This window comes from Parasteatoda tepidariorum, chromosome 1 (genome assembly GCF_982258835.1).
Source record: "Parasteatoda tepidariorum strain Cologne lab strain chromosome 1, Ptep-v5.0, whole genome shotgun sequence".
Lineage (NCBI taxonomy): Eukaryota > Metazoa > Arthropoda > Arachnida > Araneae > Theridiidae > Parasteatoda > Parasteatoda tepidariorum.
Window position 1 is genome coordinate 73,137,223 of NC_141755.1, and position 25,054 is coordinate 73,162,276.

The following is a 25,054-nucleotide window of genomic DNA, read 5'->3' on the forward strand; positions in this document are numbered from 1 at the left end:
TGCATGGATCTCTTTTTTTCCCCCAGATCATATAAGAGTTTTAAAGATTTTTAAATAGCCTTTTCTTATTGCCATTTTTTGTCACTTAAATATTTTGAAAATTCAACTATTTAATAAAATACAATATCACTTAAGGTAGTTTCATTGCACATCTTTTTATTACATTAGTTGTTTTTGATTAGTTATATGAAAAAGCTATACTTTAATGGAATATTCTCAGAAATCCTATTACATTAAAAAAATATATAAACATTAAAAATAAATTCTTCGAGCAACTAAAGCTATTTTAGTAATATACAAGTAATCACATGTGTGGTTAAATCAGCTGACAATTTAAGAAATTATTAAGTCCATGAATGTGAAAATCATTGTGATTATTTTGAATGTTATGAAAATCATTGTAAAAATAATGCAGATTTAAAAATGTTTTAAATTTAAACTTTTTCCTTATCTTTTTCACACATAAAGTCTTCAAAGCATTTTAAAATAAAATATTATTAACTTTTATTCCAACAATATATTACAACACAATTTTTAGCTGGTTTAATCCGCCTCCATCGTCCAAGCCTGTGTTCTTGACCTACAGCAGCAACTAAATATTTTCCAGAAGGTGTGAAACGGAGACTATTTACAAATCCCTCCTAAAAGAGAATAAAAAACTTATTTAAATTATTATTTACAATAATACTTAACAAGACTAAGTATATAAAAACAAATTTGCATAAAGATTTCTCAGTAGCATTTTATTCATAAGTCAATGAAATAAATCTCTAAGTAATATAAATTATATATTGGAGGAACTATTCAGTTTTGCTATAAGTAAAAATTTTTTAAAAAAAGCCACATTTTTTAAACAAAACACATAATTTAAATTTAGCACTTAAAATTACATAATTACATATTATGTAAAGGTTCAATTCAAATCTTTTCTATCTTTCAGAAAATAAAAAGCAATTACACTAGTGCCCTCTTACATTTTGTATTTGGTAATTACTTGTTCTGCAATACTTCATTTTGTAAATAGTAGATAAGATCAGTACAAAAGATAAGAAAATAAATAACAATAAAAAATTTTAATTTTTAATAAATTAAGATAAATTATAAGTACATAATAAGATAAGCTAAGTTAAAGATAATAAATATACAGAAGAAGAGAATAAAGATAAGTTATGTTTACCATTTTAATTTCAGACACTTGTATTAGAGAGTGATTTTCATCATCTCTCTTCCATAGACGAATGTAGCCATCATTTGAACCTGAAAATAATGTTACACATAATATTAAAGTCAACATACTAAAAATAGAATATTTTCAACTAACTCACATACTGTCTGTTTTTTTGCTTACAAAACAGACATTGAGTAAGTTGAAGAAAGAGCAATTAGTTGACCTGCCACATACAGCAATTACATTGTTAATGTTTTCAAAAATAGACTAAATGAATTAAAAGAAAAAAATTTAAAATAAAATTTCAATTTAAATAACAAGTATAAAAATACACTTTATAATTGAAATATGGAGACAGGTGGGTTAAAGTGGGTACATGTTAATAAACATCAATTTTCTAGTTTTAGGTTGAAATGATTTATTCTATATCTTTTGAGACCTTTACTGGGATTGCAGCAAGCATTTTTATTTCAGTTTTAGAAACAGTTAAAAAAAATTCATGTTTACAAACTATCTGTTTATGATTTACATATAAAGCATGTTAGTTTAAGCTGTTGATGAACTTTCTTCTAATATCAATAAAAACTGTAAAAAAAAAACTATTAATTTGAGTTCAAACTGGTAGAGGGACATCTAAAGAACAGATCGACATAGAAATTAAAGAATAAATTTCAAAATTCTATTTATTACGAATTGTTTTCAGAGGTGGGGTAAAGTAGGTATATGGTAAGGCTTAGCTAACTGTTTTATATGATAGGGAATTTTTTTTAAAATCTGTGTTAGCCCTAGAAGTATCTAATGCTGCTCTATATTTTATAGTGAAATAGCCAAAAAAAATTTGCTTGTTTGATTAGTCCTATATAGAAATTTTAATGCTAGAAACAAAATTTATTTCAAGTTATATTTTTTAAAGAGAAGAATGATAGAGGAAATAACCAGTGTCTTCACTACAGCGCGAGAATTTCGCATATTTTTTTCTTTTCACATAATAAAAAATGGTTAACGCGAGAAGTTCGCACACTCTATTAATCAATTTAAAAATGCATGAATTTTGGAAAAAATTTCGTCTTTTGCCATTTTGATTAAAATTTGTTTCACTTTTCTTCCTTGATCTTTCATTATTTTGAAAATCAGTCCTTGTTATCTAGCTTTCCTATTTACCAGTATTGTTCAGAACCAGTGCGAGCAACAGAACACCCCCCGAACCCCTTTCTCTGCAACCATGTGTTCACCGTAGGTAAGGTTTCTTCATGTAAGACGTTTCTATTTTTTTTTTTTTTTGCATAAATGTAAGATGGACAAATACCTTGTTAAGGCGAAATCTTCTACTCCGTAACGGACAAATGAAAATTAAACAAATGTCGGTAGAAACGGTCAAAACAAAACGAATACGGGTATTTTTCAGCCAAATAAATATAATAACTGATGAAAAAGTAGATATAGAACATTTTCCATATGATGATGCAGCAAAAATATTCAATTAGAAGATGTTAAAAATGTATTATAATTAAAGAAATAATTCTTTTTCAAGTCAATTCGTGTTTTTTTAAATTTTAGAAAACTGACTTAACTTTCTGAAATCTCACCCTGTTTTTGAGAAAGGGTAAGAAATTCTCTCCCATTTTTTTTTCTGTAATGAAAACATTGATAACAATATAACATTTATATTACACAATTCAAAAAAATTGCCAAAAATAGCATAATAGTAACACTTAATGAGCACATTTAAAGATATAGATAGGTTTTCACACAAGTTTCTGCCTTCATGTGGTAGTTTTTTGATGGAAAACAAAGCAATTTCCTTAAAGTAACTATATTCAATAAAAATAGGTCCGCTATAAATATCATATATACTTCAAATAAACCAAAAACTATTAGACTTTTCATACTTTTTGACGAAATTATATAAAATTCTACAAAATATACTGCATCTGAAGTGAAGCCCAATTCTAACAGCCACAAATACTCTTTAATTTAATAATACAAAAAAAAAATCTTTTTTGCATTTGCTTTTTTAAATATAATCATGATACATTTATTTAAGAGCATTATTATTACTAAAACAACATTTGCATATTAATGAAATATACACTAATTTTAATGAAACATACACTAATTTTAGAGCTATACTATATTTAATCTATATAAATCCAATGTATGTAAAATACATCAAAATTTTCAGTAAAATAAATTTAATGGTTTGGTTTTAGAGCCTTCTTTAAAAAAAGCTTGATTTTATACCCGCTTTATACCATGTGACCCTGTAATCAATTTGATGGAACGTGAAATGTGACTTCATTCAAAGAACGTTGTTTTTAAATTCAATTTTGCTCTATTGTTTTTTAAAAAAATGTCGGTTGTTTTGATGTTTATTCTAATTATCTTGCTTCATTCGGGAGAAAGAGTATCAGTTTTATTTTTAAAAGATTGATATAAAAAACCCTGGAAAATTCAGTTTTATCTTTTAAACACATTTCTTTACTTAGTTAGAGATTTTTCCATAACTGTTTGCTTGTGTTTTGATAAGAATTTTTCTGTATGATATAACTGTGTAAAATTATCTTTAAGTAATTTCAAATTTTATTAAAGCCTTAACAACATGGAAAAAATAAAGTTCTTCAAAGTTAAAGTGGCCATGATAAATCTATTACTGTGGAAGTGGAAAAAGTTAAAAAGCAACAATAAGAAGAAAGACATCCCTAAAAATACATTATTATTTCATTCTTCTGTATGAGTTGCAACCCAGCTGATATGTATCTTTTTTCTTTCATGAAGCCATTTTTCATAACATCAAAATGGGTGTGTAGCCAGAATTTTCAACAAAAAATAAGCACTCAAAAAATATTTTTAATCATTATCCAAAAAAAAAAAAAATCATAATTAGGATGTGTGAAGTAATAAAAAATATTTCCCTCTATTGTTTAATATTACAATCTATTGTTTAATATTGCTACTTGTTTAATAACAAATTTATTAACATAAAATCACCAAAATGCAAAAACATTTTCAAAGACTTAACATAATCATGATAAAATAACTAATTTCTGATAAATATTGCAAAAAAAAAAAAAAAAAATGAAAATTATGCTTTTTTTTTTGCAATTCATGGCGACAATCAACAAGGCAAAGAAGAAGAAAAAAACAATCTCATTAGGAAAGATAGAAAATTCAGCAGTTTTTACAAACCCTCAATAAGTAAAGCACCTTTAAGGGCTTTTAAAAAATTTTTGTTAAAAATAAGCACATTTAAGCACTTTTTAAAAATGCTACACACCCTGTGTAAAATGAAAATTCATTCAAAAGTATCAAAATGTAAAATGAAATATAAAATTGTCTCTCAAGGAAGTTCCCATATTAGATAAAAATTAACCATAAACTAACAAACTTAAGGAACCATAAAAATAATCTAAGAAATCATATACCAAATGAGTTTTCTCAGAAAGTTGCAATGATGCATTCAATATTCATTTTTTGAAAAATAGCTTAGAGAAATGTGATCACACTACGATCAAACATATTGATAACATAAATTCTATTAAAATTAATGAAATCGTTCAAATATTCTGAAAATGGTTGAGGGATTATGCATAAATCTCACCAGATGCAACAAGATCTGTATTTTGCAAGGCACATAATGATGTAATCCAATTTGGTTCTTCTGATTCAGGATCACAGCCATGAGCAAAAGGCACTTTAAACATCGGCTTCTTTTTATGAATGCCCCAAAATAACAGTGAGCTGAAAAAACAAAACCAATAAGGTTATAACAAAGTCAAAATACAAAATTTTTACTGTGTCTGTGGTTTAGAGACATCACCTTCATTAAATAATGTGCAACACAAAAATAAAATATATAATTATCAACTTCTTGTGTCAATGGATTTCTGTGAATAATTCCAGAGATCTGATGAAGCATGTTAAAAATAACATTAATAATTTAGCCAGAAACTTCCAACTTCACTCCAGATTTTAACTATTTGGACAGATTTTCTAGATTGCAACTAATTGCATATTTACAATTCAAAAAAGTATGAAACATCAAAATGCTTATTCAGGGTTCATGCTCTACTATAAAAATAAAATTCAAGTACTTTTCAAGGACTTTTTAAGACTTATTATAAAATTTTCAAGGACTTAAATTTTAGTTAAAGATAGACTAAAATTTAACATTTTAAACTAAAATGTTTTGACGATAAATGTTAGTCGATAATAGCAGTACTGAAAAATAAGACTTCCATTGCTCTCTCTTGATTTCGGAAAGTGATCTAAGTACATATATAAAAAAAAAAAAAAAAACAAGGGTGATTGGCATCAAGTTGAAAATAAAATTCATGATGCATAAAAACGTCAGGTTTGAATTTTGCATTAAGGCTTATTTTAAGCTAGGTATACAAAGTCTGAATAAGCAAAGATTCGGGTAGAAGACGGGGTAGGGGGGAATGTTCTATATAATACTGTGATATCAATTAGATATTTAAAAACAACTCTGTCGGGAGACTTTTATTTAACATTTAAAGTGGCAGAAGCATTTAGACAGTGAAATTTAAATTGTTCTTAAATATAATTTTGAAATTTCGACCACTTTTCTATTTAAGAAAATTAATCAATTATTGGATGTTGCGGCTTGATTATCATTTTAAATTTATTACCAGTCAACCATTTTAAATTGAAACAGTAGCCAACTTTCACCTCAATACCTTCTGATAGATTCTTAGTAACAATTTTGGTCACTGACTTTTTTAATTAACCAGTCATACTTGAATTAACTTTTTTTCAGTAGCATCGATCATACGCACTTGACTTGATATTTAAAGTGGCAGAAGCATTTAGACAGTTAACTTTAAATTTTTCTTAAATATAATTTTAAAATTTTGACCACTAATATATTAAAAAAAATTAATCAATTATAGGAAGGCGCGACTATTAAATTACTTACTAATGAAAAATAGATCACATCTTTACAGTAACTAATTCAAGAGAAAGCTTACTTCTACTTCTTTCTAGAATCGTGCTGTTGGATTTTAAAATCGCGTGAATATGAATCGCGATTTTGGATTTTAAAATTGCGTGAATGTGAATCATGCTGTTGCATTTTAAAACCGCGTGAATATGAATCGCGATATTGGATTTTAAAATCGCGTGAATATGAATCGCGATTTTGGATTTCAAAATCGCGTAAATATGAATCACGAAATTGGATTTTAAAATCGCGTGAATATGAATCGCGATTTTGGATTTTAAAATCGCGAGAATATGAATCGTGCAGTTGGATTTTAAAATCGCGTGAATATGAATCGCGATTTTGGATTTTAAAATTGCGTGAATGTGAATCATGCTGTTGGATTTTAAAACCGCGTGAATATGAAGCGCGATATTGGATTTTAAAATCGCGTGAATATGAATCGCGATTTTGGATTTTAAAATTGCGTGAATGTGAATCATGCTGTTGGATTTTAAAACCGCGTGAATATGAATCGCGATATTGGATTTTAAAATCGCGTGAATATGAATCACGATATTGGATTTTAAAATCGCGTGAATATGAATCACGATATTAGATTTTAAAATCGCGTGAATATGAATCGCGATTTTGGATTTTAAAATTGCGTGAATGTGAATCATGCTGTTGGATTTTAAAACCGCGTGAATATGAATCGCGATATTGGATTTTAAAATCGCGTGAATATGAATCACGATATTGGATTTTAAAATCGCGTGAATATGAATCACGATATTAGATTTTAAAATCGCGTGAATATGAATAGCGATATTGGATTTTAAAATCGCGTGAATATGAATCACGATATTGGATTTTAAAATCGCGTAAATATGAATCGCGTTTTTGGATTTTAAAATCGTGTGAATATGAATCGCGATTTCGGATTTATAAAATCCCGTGATTACGAATCACGCTGTTGTATTTTAAAAACACGAAAATAAAAATTGCGATATTGAATTTTTAAATCGCGTAAATAAGAATCACGATGCATAATTTTTAGATCACGTGAATACGAATCGCAGTAAGTAATTTTTAAATAGCATACAAATACGAAAAACGATATCTGATATTACAACTGCGTGATAACGAATCGCAAAGTTGGATTTAAAAATGCGTGAATACGAATCGCGACGTTGGATTTTAAACTCACGAGAATACAAATCGCGATATTGGGTTTTAAAAACGCTTAAATACAAATCGCGATATTGGATTTTGAAATTGAGTGAATAGGAATTGCTAGTACGATTTTTAAATCGCGTAAAAAAATTTGCAACACGTAAGTTTTAAATCAGTTAAATACAAAAATCGATGATTGATATTAAAATCGTTTGATTAAAAATCGCGATTTTAGCAAATTCCGGTGCAGTTCCTAATATTTAAAATTCCAAAAATCAGCCAAACAAACAAAAAAATCAAATATCGGCGCTCGTAACGAAACGCTTAGACTCCTTTCCACTCTATAGCAGAAGTCGCGGTAATCCGACTATCGTTCGGGCGGCTTGGGTTTCTCCAATAGGACTTCCCAAAAATTTTAGTTTTTGGAACATGGTCGGAAACTTTCAAAATTGGGGAAAAAAAGCGGATTTCCGCTTTTTCGTGGAAGTCTTTCATCCCTGCAACACATAATTTTTAAATAAGTCTAATACGAAGATCGATGATTGATATTAAAATCGCCTGAATAAGAATCGAGATTTTGTCAGAATCTGGCACAGTTCCCAATATTTAAAATTCCTAAAATCAGCCAAACGTACATAAAATCCTAAAATCAAACAGTACGTGTCATCATCAGAAAGACGGGGAAGTCATTCTCTCACACTTACGCGCGTCAAAAAGTTAAACATAGAAATACTGGAAATAGGGCTGTTTTTCTGAGTTTTCGATACTTTTCAAGGTCATTTCAAAATTTTCAAGGATTTAATATCATTTTCAAGTACTTCTAGGGGCCCTTGAAAATCAAAATGAAATTCAAGTACTTTTCAAGGCTTTTTCAAGGCCGCGGGAACCCTGTTATTTAAAGAGAGTTAATTCATATATTTTTATAATAGTCTGTTTTCATAACTACTCTAAATAATTACATTTCAATTATGATCATTAACAATTTCATATAGCAGTTAGGAAATAATTAAAATTCCACTATTGCATATAATAATCTATACAAATTGCACCCACATTAAAAATTGTATATTTTAGAACATTGATATTGATTTGATAAAAGTTTGGCTAGTCTTTGGTTTTATTTTAGTTCATTATAAGAGAAAAAAAATGCCTATACAATATGAGTATTGTATAACAAAAACTAGCAAAAAAAATTTTTGACTTATAAGAATTTATTATATAATTATTTATATTTTAAAGCACATACTGGAACATTTTCTGATATAAAAGTTCAATAATTACCATCAAGGAATTGAATAAATGGATAATTAAATTATAGTAGTTCATCACTTCATTTTTAGTTTCTTAATTAATCATATTGTTAAATATATTTAATTATATTGTTATAAAAAAGCAGGTTGTTTTACTTTAATAACCAGACTTCTGTCCTTCTAAAGTTATAAGAATTTCCAGCAATAACCTGATTTGTGCGCACACTAATTAATGAGATTCTTTGTATATTAAGGAGCTAAATTCTATAATATTTGCCCTGAACAGGGGGAATGGATAATAAATTATTTGGAAAATAACTTAGTTTTAAATAATCAATGATTTTTAAAGAAATTCTTTGTGAAGTGAATGTTTTTAAAGATTGTTTCTAAAATTGAATAATGAACAATAACTGTACGTGATAATTTTTAGAGAAAAAAAAATCTACATTTTGATAATGTTTTTAAAGATACTAAGCAAATCCACTATGTCTTCCAGACACTGAACTTTGAATTCAAATATAAATAAATAAATTTTAAAGAATAAAACATGTGTTTTTAGTTGATAATTATAAAAATAGCATCTCTTGTAGAATACAATTTTGGGACTTTAAATAATAATTTCAAAAAATAATCAATAATTTTTCAAGAGGAAAGAAAAAATTTAGTGAATGTTTTTAAAGAACCTAAACCTACCCATCATCTCCTCCAGACACAAAACTCTGATAACTTGATACACATACACAATCTATTGATGCCCTAGAAATAAAAAAGGAAATCTTTTTAATGCATTATTTGCAAAAAACTAATATAGGCATTAGACATTAAAAAAATGGACTACATATGCAGACAAAATGAAAATTAATATCGATGGTTTCTGTAATGAACAAAAAATAAAAAACAAAAGTAATAGATGTACAAATTACCAAGCATTGCATGTAAATACAAACAAACTACCAAAGCAATACATACAAATTATCAAGGAGGAGAAGTGATTTTTTAAAATATATATTCGGCAGGATGCCTATTAACTTTTAAATGGCTTGTTTGTGTTAGTTTGCATGCCTTGTAGGATGTTAGCTAGTGGTCATAGGTTAGGAAAACGTTGCAAAATCAAGTTAAGAAAGAAAATGAAAGCATTAAGAAAAATGATATTACTAATTAAAAATTGAAAATGAAAGATTTATTGGAATATCTCAAATGACAAAAAGATAAATAAATGAATAAATGCAAGTGACACTGAATAAATTTTAAAAGACAGAATCGGTTACATAAAAAGGCATAATAATAGATTAAAACATTTGCAATAAAATTAAAAATGAGTTTAGTGATACCATATTCATTGGGATGAATAAGACAAAAAATATTGCTAAATCTAAATATTCCAAAAGCTTCCTGAGATGAGAGTCAAGTTTCCAGGGATTTCTAAGCTTAAGTATTTCCAAGTTCCGAAGAATTTCAAGTTTTTTCTGTCTCAAGAATAAATTGGTCACCTTGTTCTATTGCCTTAAATTCAAAAGAGACAATCTTTATATGGAATATTAAAGTTTTCTCACCCATTAGCTTGAAATACAAGCTGAGATTCTTCAACAATTTTCCAAATCCGTACAGTATTGTCTCTGGCACCAGCTGTTAAAGCTGTTTCAGTGAAAAAACAATCAATATCGGTGATTGCATCTTGATGACCAAATCTGCAAAGAAAGAAAAAGAAAATACAAATAACTACAATGAAAATGTACTTAAATGGAAAAATGCCAAGCATAAATAAATATATAATGTCAAGATATATTCCATGGAAAAAATATGTTAAACTAAATTAAAATTTTATTCAAACACATGATCTAAAGAGAAAAATAAACAAATACAATAAATAGTACAAAATAAACAGCTATGCTCAGCAAATGAATAAAAAAAATTCCACAATTTGAATGCATTTCTATTAAAGCTAGACAAATAAAGAAAACTAAAAAATTTAAAAAAAGAAAAAGAAAGTAGCCTACAATGTTTCAATATAGCCCATTTCATCAAGAGTCCAAAGTTTTAGAGATCGATCACTTGATGCACTGATTAATTGATGACTTCCTTTTTGAAATACTAGACCCTAGAAAGAAACAATCTATATTTTATTAAAATAATTTTTTATTAATAGCTACCATATATGGTTATAGAAACTGAGTTTTGGGTATTACTCAAACAAAGAAGCAGGAAAAGCATTCGTGGGCATATACATCCAAACCGGAGACTGACGAAAATTATAAAATCATGAGTAAGCTTCTAGAATTATTCTTGTAACTTTATCACATTCACAGTAAAATAGAAAATTTGTTTAACATAGACATGCGTATGTCTTTTAAAAATAAAAGAGTCAGGGGTCTGTCTAGGTTTTTCTGAGAGGTACCTATTTTGTGAAAATTTAGACATAATTTGAGAAAAATTAAAAATTATATTAAAAAATCAACACAAAAATTTGGTAAAAATACGGATTTATCGTTTCTTAAGGGATACAAAAATAAAATTTTACGAAAAAGTATTCTGTGAAACTTACCCTTTTTCCTAAAATTGAATTTGTGAAACTACCGTTTTTCCTAAAGTTGAATTTGTGAAGGTACTGCTAAACGGTAGAAAATGCGGCCTGGACCGACCCCTGAGGGTTAAGTATTCAATTAAGCAAAACTTTTCTTACGTGTACCTAAAACCCAGTAAATTATGTTGACCATAGCTTGGCCACTGGTACAAGAAAACACTTAAAGATTTTTATGACCTTCAGCACACCACTGGTCCTCAAGAAAATTGCTTTGATGACGTCCTACTTTTTGAGTTCCTGAGAAGCCAGCAAACTTGTATAACATTTTTTGTTAGTAGACACTTGAATCTTAAATATGAATAAGGGCAGGTTTTTAAGACTTGCACAAAGTATAGGTCTGTTTATATTTAAAAATGCCCTGATAATGATTAAATGCATTGCCTGTTTTCATATTATATGACTTGACATATTGTATTTCAAAATGTCTTGATTTTGACTCAAATGAAATTTTTTTTCTTCAATAGATTCTCTACTTTTTTGACTTATGAGTTTGATCTAATTTGAAAAGACCATTTTGAGAGTTCAAAACAACAGAGTGAAATGCATGGGCGCAATTTGTGCTCAAAACAGAAGGAGCTTTTCAAGTGGAAATATTTTTTGTAAAATTTTTCTATATTTTATATACCAATAGAAAAAAAAATTATGTTCTGTTAGAAACAAGTTGATTGGAATGTAGAATTTTATTAGTGAGACAATATTTGAGAATTGAGTGGTTTAAAACAAACTAACACAGATTTCAGTAACTTTCCAAATTAACACAACTTTCTTAAAAAGTTTGAATCGAAAAAATTTTAAAAAATGAAGAGAAAATTGTGTGTTTAAACACATTTCAAATTTAACTATATCAAATTAATTTTGCATACAGTAATGAAACTTACAAATAGATGTTTCAGGTCAAGATGTTTAACATATCTTTTGGAGTTAATAAAAAAATGTACACAATTAAATTAATGCATGGTAAATAAATTGTGTTATGTCAGAAAAAAAACTAAAATGGTGCTACCTAGCAAAAAAATACTACAGTGTATGATAAAAATATAGTTATAAAATAATAAACACAATAACTTACAGTAATAGCATCCTTATGACCTCTGAATGTATGAATACGCTCCATAGTATCAGGATTCCAAATATTTATAATTTTATCTCTTCCGCCTGTTGCCTGAAAAATAAAAAGAATAACAATTATAATAAATTTCTGAAATTTTTTGAACTAAATAAATAAAGGTTTAGGTAACAAACATTAAACAATACTTGTATAGCTGGCAACTTAAAATCTTAGCGTGTAAAATAACAAACAACCAATATTTAGCTTAAGTATTTACTCAATTAGTGACCTTTGAATTTAACACAAAATTGTAATTTTATTAAGTGTATTCTAAACCAGGAAGTAACTATTAGAAAAGAGGAAGAGGAAAATAAATATGAAATTTTATTAACCAATAAAGACAGAAAATTTTTAAAAAATTATTAAAAGCTATTAATATAATCTTAAAACACACAATTCAAAGCATTTCTAATGTCTTAAATAACTTCAAGATTTTGAAAGGAAAGCAACAGTTACCTTTTTTACTGCATCTTGAGAAGAAAAAAATTATAACACTGCTTAGAATTGTGCGTCTTAAAGTTGGCCAGTATTCACCTGTCTTGTTTAACCATAACAAATACAAAAAAAACTTTTCAATACCATAAATGCCAAAAAGCAGTTTTTAAAAAAAAAGAAAGTTAAAGAAATGATTAGATATATAAGTAAAACTAACACTGGATGTACACAAGTAAAGCAAATGTTAGGCAAGCAAATTTTAAAAACAAACAAGAATAAATTATAACCACAATATAAAATAAAATCACAAAGCAATTTAATTGATAATTCAATTGACTATGTGCATACATTTAAAGAAACAAACAAGAATAAATTATAACTACAATGTATATTATTACAAAACCAATTTAATTAACATTGTTTACTCATTCTTATGCTTAATATAAATAAGGGAAAACTAACCAAGAATTTGTCATCTGTAGAAAGGGAGATAGCAAGTACTTGGTCGGTGTGGCCAATATGTCCTTCACTGCCCTTCTTTCCACCAGGTATAGTTTTGATTTTCTTTTTTTCTTCTATACTCCCTACACAATCACAAAACTTTATTAATTAATATTTGATTTATTAAGCATTAACTTTTTGAATTACACTATTTAAGTTCTTACATAAATACTTGTTTAATACAATAAACAATATGGCATTAAAAACTAATATGCAAAGATGCCAACTTGTTCCGGACAGCAGATAAATATTTTCGAATGATAGTCTTTCAATGTACTATTGTTGATTTAGTAAATTCGATCTATAGGGTGTTTAATTACCCCTTCATCTAAATTATTCAAAGGCTTATGTCATACGTGACTTTGTTGCACCTGAGCCTTATTCAGAGTTTTAAAAAACTAGCAAAATTAGTCAAAAATTTTCAGCTTAGTTTGTAGATCTCTACCTTTTTTTTTTTTTTTTTTTTTTTTAAATATTCTGTCTTGTCCGGAGCAGTTGGCATCTCTGAATATATAAAAATAAAACTATTCTAAAAAAATACAGTTTAACACTATTAACTATAGTCTAACACTACATTTTAAAAGCATAGGGACGACATTTGATTTGATTATACGTCAAATCATGTTATGCTATATAATTTGACACTGAATCAAATCATATACAAGTACTATGCTTTTAAGCAACAATGTTAAATATCTTTTAAAGTGAACTCAAATTACACATTACCATAAAAATCTTTTGTTAGTGTGAACCTATTTTTATTTATTAGCAATGATTAAAGAAACTTATGATTCACAATTCAATATCAATAACAGTATATTTAAAAAATAATAATTATTCCACATCCTTTTTGTTATATTTTAATAATCTCCTTATTTAAGCCCTTGTATCATCATAATTCAAGGTTTAAATAACTGAGATAGATATTATGGTTATCCATCATCAGTTTTTTCTTATCTTGCATATTCTAATACTGTATATCTTAAGAGATTTTCAATTATTTTGCAAAAGCAAATATTATAACAAAGTAACTTATAATAAATAAACTTCTAAGGCATTTTCACAATTAATAAAATGCACTAACTTTTCAATGTAAGGTAATAAAAAAATAACATAAGTTACATTTAATGATTGAACCATCTTTTGATGCAGAAATTAAAAACTTTTCTGTTTGAGAAACAGCTAAGCATGTGACACTTAGTTTATGCCCTCTGAGCACACAGAGAACATCAGGCACTGTATCTTCATACTGAAATAGTAAAAAAAAAAATAATTAATAAATAAATAAAGAATTAAAAATACAGAATTTTTTTTTAAAATATACACTTTAGATTGCACATTATTTTAGAGATTACAATACCTAGTTTCAGATAAAGTTTTGAAATAGTATACTTAAATTAGACAACTTTACAACTAACTGTAAGAGGAATCTAGAGGTAGATGTTGAAACTATGTAATCTTTGAAATAATGGAAAATATTAATTTAAAACTTTTAACTCTTTCAAAACAGACATTTTTGAGTAATACTACTTTAGTACCATAATCCTATGATTCTCAACGTTCAAGTTATATTTCAGAACTAGGAACAATATTTTTCTGTTTCTCTCTTGATTTTTTAATTAACTTTTCTTTATATCAGCATTTTTATTTTAACAGCATTTCTTTAGAGAGCGTTTTTAATGAACCTTATTCTTTCATGATCACTTTTTTCTTAAACTATGGCAATGTTAAAAAGTTAAATTAAGATATTTAGCACTAAATCTTTTGTTTAAAAATTAAGAACGATATTAGACTAATAATAGTTAACTAACAATATTTGTTATACCTCTAATATGAAATATTAACGGAATAATTGATTATTAACGTACAGAGTTATTTTCTTATTTTTGAAAAGACGCTACTTATTAAATTAATTTTTTATGAAAATATCAACTTTGTTAGCAGGATTTTACCTTAAAATCAATCTATCTCATTTTAAGATTGTTCATGCTAAAATTTTAAACACATGATGAGGAAGAATAATGTACTCAAACTTACACAGATAAAACTGCATGGAGATAATAAAATGTAGTGAAATTCTCAACAATATAACAAAACATACATTAAATCAAAAAAGTAGTAAGATTAATCATACTTCATGTGCTTTTTTCTTTTGTAGTCTTCCTGCTTCCTCTAACTAAAACAAATAAAAGAAAAATTATCACTCAAAAAATTAAAAAATAAGCATCGCTATTCAAACGAAATTTATACATTCAACATTTAATAAACAATACATGGTTAGTTGAAAGTAGTGCTGGCAGGCTTTTGCTCCGATTGATAGCAATTTGTCATTTACAGCAATATTCAAAACCATTTATGCAAAATTGTTGTTTGTATAGGATAAAACTTTAGGAATGAAAGTACTGACAGAAAGCTTTCAAAGATGGTGAAAAAAAATAACTAAGCAAAATGAACAATTTTTAAGAATCAAAAAAAGAAATTTCCAATTAGAACTGTCGTCTTTTTGTTTTTCTAAAGGAAAAAAAATGGCATGGAAGATGTTTATTCAAATTTAAGTATATCAAATAGTTAGAAAATACTTCAGTAAGAGATCAAACAAATTTATAACACAGCAAAGAATTTTTCAGTTATTTAAAAGAATACGAAAGGTGAATCAGACATACATATTTTAATTAGTAAACATCTCCAACAACAAGATGTGTTTAAATAGTTAAAGCTATGCAAATCTTGAAGAAATAAAATGTTATCAAGATATGATACTTATTTCACAGCAAATATATTAGAATTTTTATTTTTTGATTTTCTGGCTTTTAGATTTTGGGCAAGCAAACCCAGATCTTTTACCCTGAAAATAAATAATATTAATTGAAATAAATAAATAGAAAACAAAAATGAAACCACAAATTCACTAAAAAAAAATTTTAGAGCTGAAAGATATATTAGAAAAAAAAAGTTATTTTAGAAAAATCTAAGTATCTTTCAAACACACACACATCTTTTTTTTTTAAAGCAAACTAATTTTTAAGAAATAAAATAAAGTGACAAATTTTAACAAAAAACATAATTGTTTATTTATTTAAAATTGTTCCATCATTCATAAATGGTAAATTAATTTTTACACATAATTAGGGGTCATTTTTATTTAAACTAAATTTTATTCAACAATCCGGTTTTCATGAAGCCAAGGCAAGTGGCACCTCCCACCAAAAAAATGACACTGAGTAAAATTAAAATTGCTTACAAAAAATCACGTACCTTTGATAATCAATTTTGAATTCAATAGAGATAACCCCAAGAAAGACCAACCTCCATTAACAACCATTTTAATTCATCTTTTGCAAATAATACAATAAGATTTTATCTGTGCATTATATTACACATAATCAAAAAAGAAATATAGATGAAATAATTACAGCTTCATCTTTTAGTCTCTGTGAAACAGCACCTCGAGCATCTTCAGTTTCATTTTTGGCAAGCTCTGCAAATGAAATTTTAAAAAGTTAACACGGAATTGAATACAATACATTTACCAAGCTCAGAAATAAAAAAATAAAAAATTAATTTAAGAACAGCCATGGCATTAAATGCAACACACAGACTATTTAATTTTAACTTTCATTCTATATTAAAAACATCGTGTTAAATTTTTTCTGATTTGCATCACAGTAAAGACAAAGGATACTGCCTTTATTTGATCTGAAAAAAGTTACTTATTATTTATGAATAAACATTTCATTACAGAAATAAGATTTAAAAAAAAAAAAAATAGTAATTAAAGTGCTACAAGTCAAAAAGGAGAAATTTTTTAAAAGGATAAAAAATAAAATTATGGGTTGTGTGTGGCATATTACGGGTAATAAAGGTAGCATTGTAGAAAATGCTGAGGCAAATTCTGGCATTTCACACGTAGCCAATAACATATTATTAAATTCAGCATATATATTTTTATTATAGACTCATTGACCTTAGGGTAAAAAAGTTTTTATTTTAACTACTCAAGCTTTTTTTCCTATTAGACTTTAAAAAATTACAATAAAATGAGGAATCACACGAAAAATTGTATAAAATTTTAAGTGTATGGCATTCAGATCAACTTTTTATTACTTAGCTTATATACTAGGCATAGTTATGGCTTGTTATTATTTATAATGGGTTGATCATCTAAAAGAGAATTGTCTTTAACAAGCAATATAATTAGAAAGGATCTCTTTGTTAAACACAAACTATTAAATATTATTTATGAAAATGAAATAAATTTAATTTTAATAAAAATTACTTTTTGAAAAGTGAAAAATATTATTCAAGTAAACACTGATCACATAACATGCAACTAAGTTGACCAACCACTTCATTTTCCCACTGATCATTGAATTTAAATATTTTGCAACAGCAAGTGGTAACAAAAATTTTTTTTTCTTTAATTTTAAATAAAAATTAAAGTGTGAAAATACAGAGTAACCTGAAACTTCATTGCACAGAAAAAACATATAATGTAAAGTAAAAATAAATGTAATAACCTTCTTCTTCAATTTGCTGTAAATATTTTTTAGTAAGTCTCAATTTTTTTTCCTGTTCAGTTTCTTCTTCACTGGAAAACCCTTGAGTATAATCATCAATTCCACTACAAAATAATAAAAAGTTATTAGCAAATCCATCAAATTAAGAGATAAACAAAATATTTTTAACTGTCTAGCCTAATTCACCAGAAGAAAAAAATATATATACAAGGTATCTGCTACATTTTAGATTTTCAAATTCATGACTATTCCCAAGAACTTTTCATGACTTAACGAAGTTACAATTTTCTCCCGACAAAAACAGAATAATAAATTTAAAAAGCATTATAATAACATTAATTGAAATTATAAGTATAACTAAAACAGTTATACTCTGCATCTTCGTATTTATAGATTTTAAATTTAAAAAAACGGAGAGAAAAAAGAGTTGAAACAATAAAATAGCTGGAAAAAAAAAAAATAGAAAATATTTTTTTTTTCTCTTTTCTGCAGAATCATAATCTAAAGATACTTTTCTTGTTCATCGGAAAGAAAAGAAATACTCCTGATTTTTCTGTTCTCATTTTCGAATTGAAAAAACTTCGCCAATGACTGGCTTGCTTCAGCTAGAATTTTAAATTGATAAAATAAAAATAAAAAAAATAATAATAATAAAAATTCTGAAATCGCAGAAGTTTAAAAGATAATTCACTCTAGAAATAATGTTTTTTTTTTTTCATTTTTTGAAAAAACAGGGATGAGATTAGCCAAAAGGCAAAAAAGCTGAATTTCCACAATAGTAAATTTTACCCAAGCGCAACCCTTTAATAATAAATTCCAGACAGTTTAAGGTAATAAATAATGTGTTGACATACAATTGTGAATACTAATCTATTATTATATAAATGATTACATTGCTACTTAACATTTAGTGAAAATAAAAATTACCAATTGAAAAATAAAGCTGGAAATTATATTTTTCCTCAGTTCACATAAGAGACAATTATTACTTGAAAAACTACCTGGTTTAGCAAATTAAAACTACTGAGAATATACATTAATATTTCATTTCTCTTAATAAATACTGTTATGCGATTTATAGCAAATATATCAGTAATATTACTTTTTAAATTATATTGGAAAAAAAAACTTTAACAATGGACCGAATCATTATGTTCATATTATAGTCTAATCTAACTAGAGCCCTTTGAAACATATCAATAACAGTGAAGTAGAAATATATAGTAACTCCTTAACATACAGAAATTGCTATTTTAGTTTGAAAAATTACATGACAATCAGCAACTGTTTAGATAATTGTTTGTTATTTGATAAGAATATTGCCTTTTATAGCATAAATAACAGCAATTATAAATAAAATTTTGATGATGAGTTAACTCTTTTTCCAAAGAAAAAAAAATTAAATTAAATCCCTTTTTAAGTGATTGCTTTTGTTTGCTATATCTTTTATGTTTGCTATGTTAGTCCATCTTCAAACATCTAGTGACAAATCCTATTTTTTTTCTTTGCAAGCACAGAATGTAAGTTTTGAATATATTCCCTTCCAGTTTCTCTGATGTTGTAACACTTACATATACTAATAATCGTCGTTAGAAAAACAGTCACCTTTATAGTAGCTAATTTTTAAAAAATATTTACTTCTTACAAGAATCGCGATAGTTGATCTTAAAATTGCGTGAATATGAATAACAATTATGGATTTTGAAATCACATGAATACGAAACTAGATATACCTTTTTGAAAATGAGGAAATACAAACTGGGATATAGAATTTTTAAAACGCGTAAATACAAATCACGATTCATAATTTTTAGATCACGTAAATATGAATAATGATGCGTAATTTTTAGATTGCATAAATAAGAATTATGATGCATAATTTTTAGAATGCATGAATACAAATCCCAATGCCTTATTTTAAAATCACGTATAAATACGAAAATCAATGTTTGATATTATAAACCGCATGAGCAAATCAAGACATTAATTTTAAACTTGTGTGAATACGAATATAGGTTTTTGTTCTTGTAGGTTCTTGTGTGAATATAGGTTTTTAAAAAGGCGTAAATACGAATCACAATATCGGATTTTGAAATCTCGTAAATAAGAATCGCAACACGCAAATATGAAAAGCTATGTTTGATATTAAAATCGTGTGAATAAGAATCGAGATATTAGCAGATTCCAGGCTTGGGACTTCTAAAAGGCTTGTCAGAAGCAGCGTCGTTTGAACTACAAAAATTGGATCTATCTGGAGGGCGGGTAAAAAATTCGGAAAATCTTATCTGCTACGAGTAAAAGGGGAGAAAATGGTCATAATAAGTAAAAATGAAAAAGGATTGCTAGCTATGTAGTTTGAATTTTCTGTTTCTCTTTGAAAATCGGTGAATTTTCTGAAAAAGCGGAATACTTATGAAAAAAAGTGACATTTTTTACAAAAATCTGAATTTTTGATTTTAAAAAAACTGAAATTCAAGAGATAGAAGTGAAAAAAGCGGAAATCCGCTAAAAAGCGGAAAAATCTCATCCCTGAAAAAAAAAACACCATAATTTTTAAAGAACATGATAAAAACATTTAATATTTTAATAAAACATGACTGTGAGTGGAGATTTTGTTACAAATTCAGATATTCGGAACGCCATGAAATTAGGAGGAGGGTCAAATCAATTTTGAAAATTCGGTGACCTATTTCCATGATTTTTATTAAAAAAATAGTTAAAATCATGACAAATTTTGTTCGATACTGAAATTCATGACTTTCCAGGTGCGCGGATACCCTGTATATAAATAATATATAATTATATATGTACATAATTATTCATTGAAGTAAAACCCAAATTTTAATTTATAATTACTTTTTTTAAAATTTAGTTATTTATTATTCGTAATGTGAAAAACTTAAATTAAAGATTTTAAAAAAATGGGCGCTTATGAGTTTTTCTAAAAAACCTGGATTTTTTAAGCTCTGGCTTCAAGCCGAAAAATATTTTTCGATTTGATTTCACACAATAAATATATGTAGTAACTACTATCGTTATAAGATTCCATAGTTTCTTTTTTTTAAATAATTTATTGATAATCTATATTACTTAACACAAATCTTACAAATGATACTAAAATAGAAATGATACAAATGATTGCTAAAATACAAATTGTATTTTATATAAAATACAAATTGTAATTTAGCAACAACACTGCAGCTTATATTTTTTTTTCCTTTCTTAAAATAATAAGTTAAAGGGCTACCTTAGGTCATCATCACTAGAGATCAAGTCATCCGGTTTGCTCTTTTCCTTCCTTTTTATTTTATTTGACTTTTGATTTTTCGTTCCCTGCAGATAAATAATTACATAAGACTCAAGATCAAAGAATGCACAAAATTTATATTACAATGTTATAAGAGCCACAAAACAATGACTTAAACATAGAAAGATAACTTTTTACTTTAAGTAAAACATATATAAACTGACAATGTGCCCATGTTAGTTTTGAATTAAAATATTACATCTAATGAATATTTTTTCATTAAGAGTTTAGGCAAAACATAATACAAGTTTAAGATTTCGATTTATTAATATGTTTCATATTTTTTGTACAATACATTATCAATCAATGGACGAAAAAGGAAAAAAAATTAACAGAACATCATATAATGTTATTTATTTCTTTTTTGCATATAATTCAACATACTAAGATAAACACAAATTAGAATATCTGTTTAAGTATTAGATTACACAATACGCTGAAATTTGTTAGCATTTTTTCCATTTCTTATTGACGCTAATGTTTAGTTAATTGTGGCAAATTTCGATTGTCCTAGCATTGGTGTTAATAGTTACCTAATATAGGCACTATGGAAATAGGTCTTAACCAAAATAGATAGGTACCATCTTATCATTTAAACATAAAACATAGCAATATCTAAAAAGAAAGTTTTGAAAATATCGGCTGTGATTTGTTCCGAGTCAACATAGTCCCTCTTATGATATTTATGAGAATAATTCATTCATATGTGCCTGGGGTTTAGCTTTTAAGGTACAGCTATGTTCACAGTATAAAACAGGTTTTGAACACCAAGTTGGGCGACAGCTGATGATAATCTGGTTTCAATTTAAGAGTAAGTTGGAGAGATTAATGTAAGCAGAAAGTTGCACAATCATTTAAGTGGATGATGTAATAATCGAATTTGTGGTGATGAAAGAAACATTTGTTACAGTGCAAATGGAGAGGAATTGATAGAAGTAAAGAACGTTTTCCTTGGGGGTTTGGATACATAAAAATTTTCTGAAGAAAACTTAAGATTAAGGCGTAATATTTTCTGAGGAAATTTAATAGAATTTTGCTTTGAAAATGATTTTTCTGTGATGTTAATTTTTTATTTTTGTGCTGGCAAATTGTTCAAGCAGATGTTATTGCATTTTGTGATGCCTATTGATTTGAGTAATTTATGAAAATGGAGACGAAATTTCACGATTTACAAGTTAAGTTTTCTGTTTTGGCAGTTATTATGCTGAGCCTGGTCATCCTAATAATGCATGTCTTTATAAATTATTGATAAGTGATGATAATGAAATTACAAATAATGATGAATTTTGGATTGATTCGGATATATAATGGATGAAATGGTAAGTAATAAATGAAGGTGTCATTGGAAAATTTATGAATGGAAATATAGCTTTCAGGTGAGTTTAGGCGTACCTATTTACTTTATGGGAGATTTTCCTATTTTGTTATATAATTTTATGACTAGCGGTAACAGAAAAGTTGAGGGAGATTTCTGTAGCGTGATCTGCGGCAGAATAATCAACAAGTCTTGGAAACTTCCGGCCAGTGGCCCACGAGAAACTAAAAAAAAATCACAGAAAGGAACTAACTTGTAGTCACCCCTGGGCAAATATCTAAATATTTTTGTTTAAAAAATTTTCAAGTTTAAAATCTATTTGGTCCCTTGGCAATTGTAGCTGGCGCGACAGATCACGATACGAAATATCCTCAAAAGTTGCCTGGAGGAAATAATTTGATATAAATATTGACAGTATTTTTGATTCATTAATAATTGTATTTTAACACACACTAATGAATTTTTAAGGATAATTTTTAAAATCCCACATTAATAAAAAAAAATTTGTAACTGAAATAAAAAATATCTCAGGAAGAAAAAAAAACCTTCCTCATACTAGCGAAATCTGAATATCATCTTTAAAACTATTAACATTTTTTAAGTCTCAGTGATTAAATATACACACAGATTATTTTTTAGCATTTCATTTTTTAACGTTTTAGCAGGAAATGAGACGTTTTGGGAGATAAACGCTTATAAAAAAATTTTGAGAGTACTCTCAATTTTCGAAGTAACGCTTCAAAATTATATTTAAAAAATCTACGTTAAATAACAAGGCAAAATTGAATATAGACATTTACTTTTTTTCTTTTGACACCACTTTCACGGTTTGATTTTCGTATGAAGAATGACATTTTATTTAAATACTTCTGGAATAGTGAAGCTAAATAATGGCAGTTTTTAGGTAAACATGGGAGAAAATCGTTTAATTTTAAAAATTTCAAACGGTACCATTAACATAAAATAAGTATGCACGAGACAACACAGAAAAGCATGATGTAAATAAAACAATCGAAATGATCACGGTCACAAACAAGGAAAAACAAAATGTAATTATAATTTTTGTTTATTAGCTTGATATTTTCTTACTTAGTAATATTTTTATACATTTTGTGAAAAATATATTGATTTTATGATTGCAAATTTTTAAATAAAATGTATGTAATATAAATTAAGCAGGAGGAGTTGTTTTACTAAGAAAGTTAGGTTAAGCGAAATAACGAGAGCTCACTTCATTCTCGAGAAAAAGTGGCCGATAGAAAGCATGTTTATTTTCTGCGTTTTCCCCTTAGGTTTGCCGTTGCCTCTGTTCTGCGTGATATGAACTCTGTTGAAAATCTATTCTGTGTATCATATGCATATTTCGCTTTATTTAATTCAACATAGAAATAAATCTGAGCATGAACTTCTTTTCTTTTGACTATGCATCTTTCATGAAACTTGTGTAAATTAATATCGAATGACTTCTATAAATTTAAACATGCTCCAATCTTTGAAACCCTTTCAATGCCCAAGCTGCAATTCGTGGTTTTCTAGCAAAGGTGCAATACAATGTTCTTGTTTATATTTCTCCACGATAGACTTATTATAAGATAATTGTACTACTCTTATTTTTCAGCTTAATTGGAAATTTTTTTTTCATTGAAAAAATTTGATGCTTTTACTGAAACTTATAGTTTAATAATAAATTAATAATTCAACTTGTTAAACTCTCTTGTTATCTAATTTTAAAAATTAAATTCTAAATGCTAAGTTGCATTCAGATATTATAGAAATATTCCCGTTATTATCTGCGAGCATTTTAAATAACTCTTGCTCTATAAACTTACATCTATTTTGAAAACATTTTGTTCAAGGTAGGATTTTTATTTTTGGTGATTCAGAATTTCTTCAAAATTGAGTTAATTTTTGTTTTAGTGCGTAAAACGTTAACCTGTGAGATCTAGTTAAATTGTAGAAAATGAGTTCCTTTTTTTTTCTCAATCTTAGATTGGACCAAAAACAAAGCAGATGTTTTTAACTAATCTTAACAGATTAATGTAATAAAATTTCTGTCTTCTGTGGCCTAAATAATATATATTTGTAAGCCATGAAATTCATTCATATTTAAAGAATTTCAAGTAGTTCTTTTCTATATCTTTTGAAAATGCGTGCAAGTAGTATAATCTAAAAGAAGCTTATGAGAGTAAACATCCAACATTTGCTATTTGACCATGCAAAAAAGATTTAAAACATTGAACCCTTTTCTAATTGTTCAAAACTGTTTAAGAAAGTTCTAGATAGAATTCAGCCTTAATTGCCAAAACATAACGACCTTTCAGTGATGGCTATTTTGCAATAGCTGTTGAAACACTTTGCCTATTTACTGCCAGCAAATTCAAATACATTAGCTTAAATAGAGCAATAATTCTGAAGAGAATTGAAAATCTGTCAGAAGAATTATATAGAATAATAGCATCTAAATTTTTATATTTTTTAAGGCATTTGACCAGTACAAAGCACATTGATATCACCTCTATAACTCAGCATTTACTATTTGTTAAAATGCAACTGTCAGTTTCTATATAACCAAAGAATTAGTTTGAATACTCTCCGTGAAGAGCAGCGATTACCAAAAGATATTCTGCGAAACCCTATGGTTTGATGGAAAGGTTTTAGGAGTTAAGATTTTTTAAATTAGTAATGAGTTTTCAAGCTTTTAATTATTTTAATATCCTATCCATTATTTATATTATAAATATTTGCACTGTTTGTATT

The 25,054-nt window shown here is 26.9% G+C and overlaps 2 protein-coding genes across 2 annotated transcripts in view; one reads left to right on the forward strand and one right to left on the reverse strand.

Annotated features, from left to right (window-relative positions):
• Positions 1–479: 479 nt before the first annotated feature.
• LOC107436701 (U3 small nucleolar RNA-interacting protein 2) lies at positions 480–23,330 on the reverse strand. Its single transcript, XM_016048498.4, has 14 exons — positions 23,098–23,330; positions 20,923–21,008; positions 17,676–17,779; positions 16,572–16,636; positions 15,293–15,334; positions 14,281–14,407; positions 13,120–13,241; positions 12,184–12,276; positions 10,531–10,631; positions 10,087–10,221; positions 9,227–9,289; positions 4,767–4,906; positions 1,178–1,257; positions 480–641 (listed from the first exon to the last, which is right to left on the reverse strand). The coding sequence occupies exons 1-14, from the start codon at positions 23,149–23,151 to the stop codon at positions 498–500; spliced, it is 1,356 nt and encodes a 451-aa protein (XP_015903984.2). The 5' UTR covers positions 23,152–23,330; the 3' UTR covers positions 480–497.
• Positions 23,331–23,531: 201 nt separating this feature from the next.
• The window catches only part of qin (tudor domain-containing protein qin), a 66,401-nt gene continuing 64,878 nt past the window's right edge, over positions 23,532–25,054 (forward strand). The window contains exon 1 of the mRNA XM_087166589.1: positions 23,532–23,838. Coding sequence (XP_087022715.1) covers positions 23,757–23,838 — 82 coding nt within the window. The 5' untranslated portion in view covers positions 23,532–23,756. The remainder of the gene's footprint in view (positions 23,839–25,054) is intronic.

Coding starts and splice junctions, on each gene's coding strand:
- LOC107436701 (XM_016048498.4), bottom strand. CDS start 23,151: ATGTCATTCTTCATACGAAAATCAAACCGTGAAAGTGGTGTCAAAAGA. Junction 14,408..15,292: donor AAAAGAAAAAAGCACATGAA/GTATGATTAATC, acceptor TTACTATTTCAG/TATGAAGATACAGTGCCTGA. Junction 13,242..14,280: donor AGATGGTTCAATCATTAAAT/GTAACTTATGTT, acceptor GTGATTGTGTAG/GGAGTATAGAAGAAAAAAAG.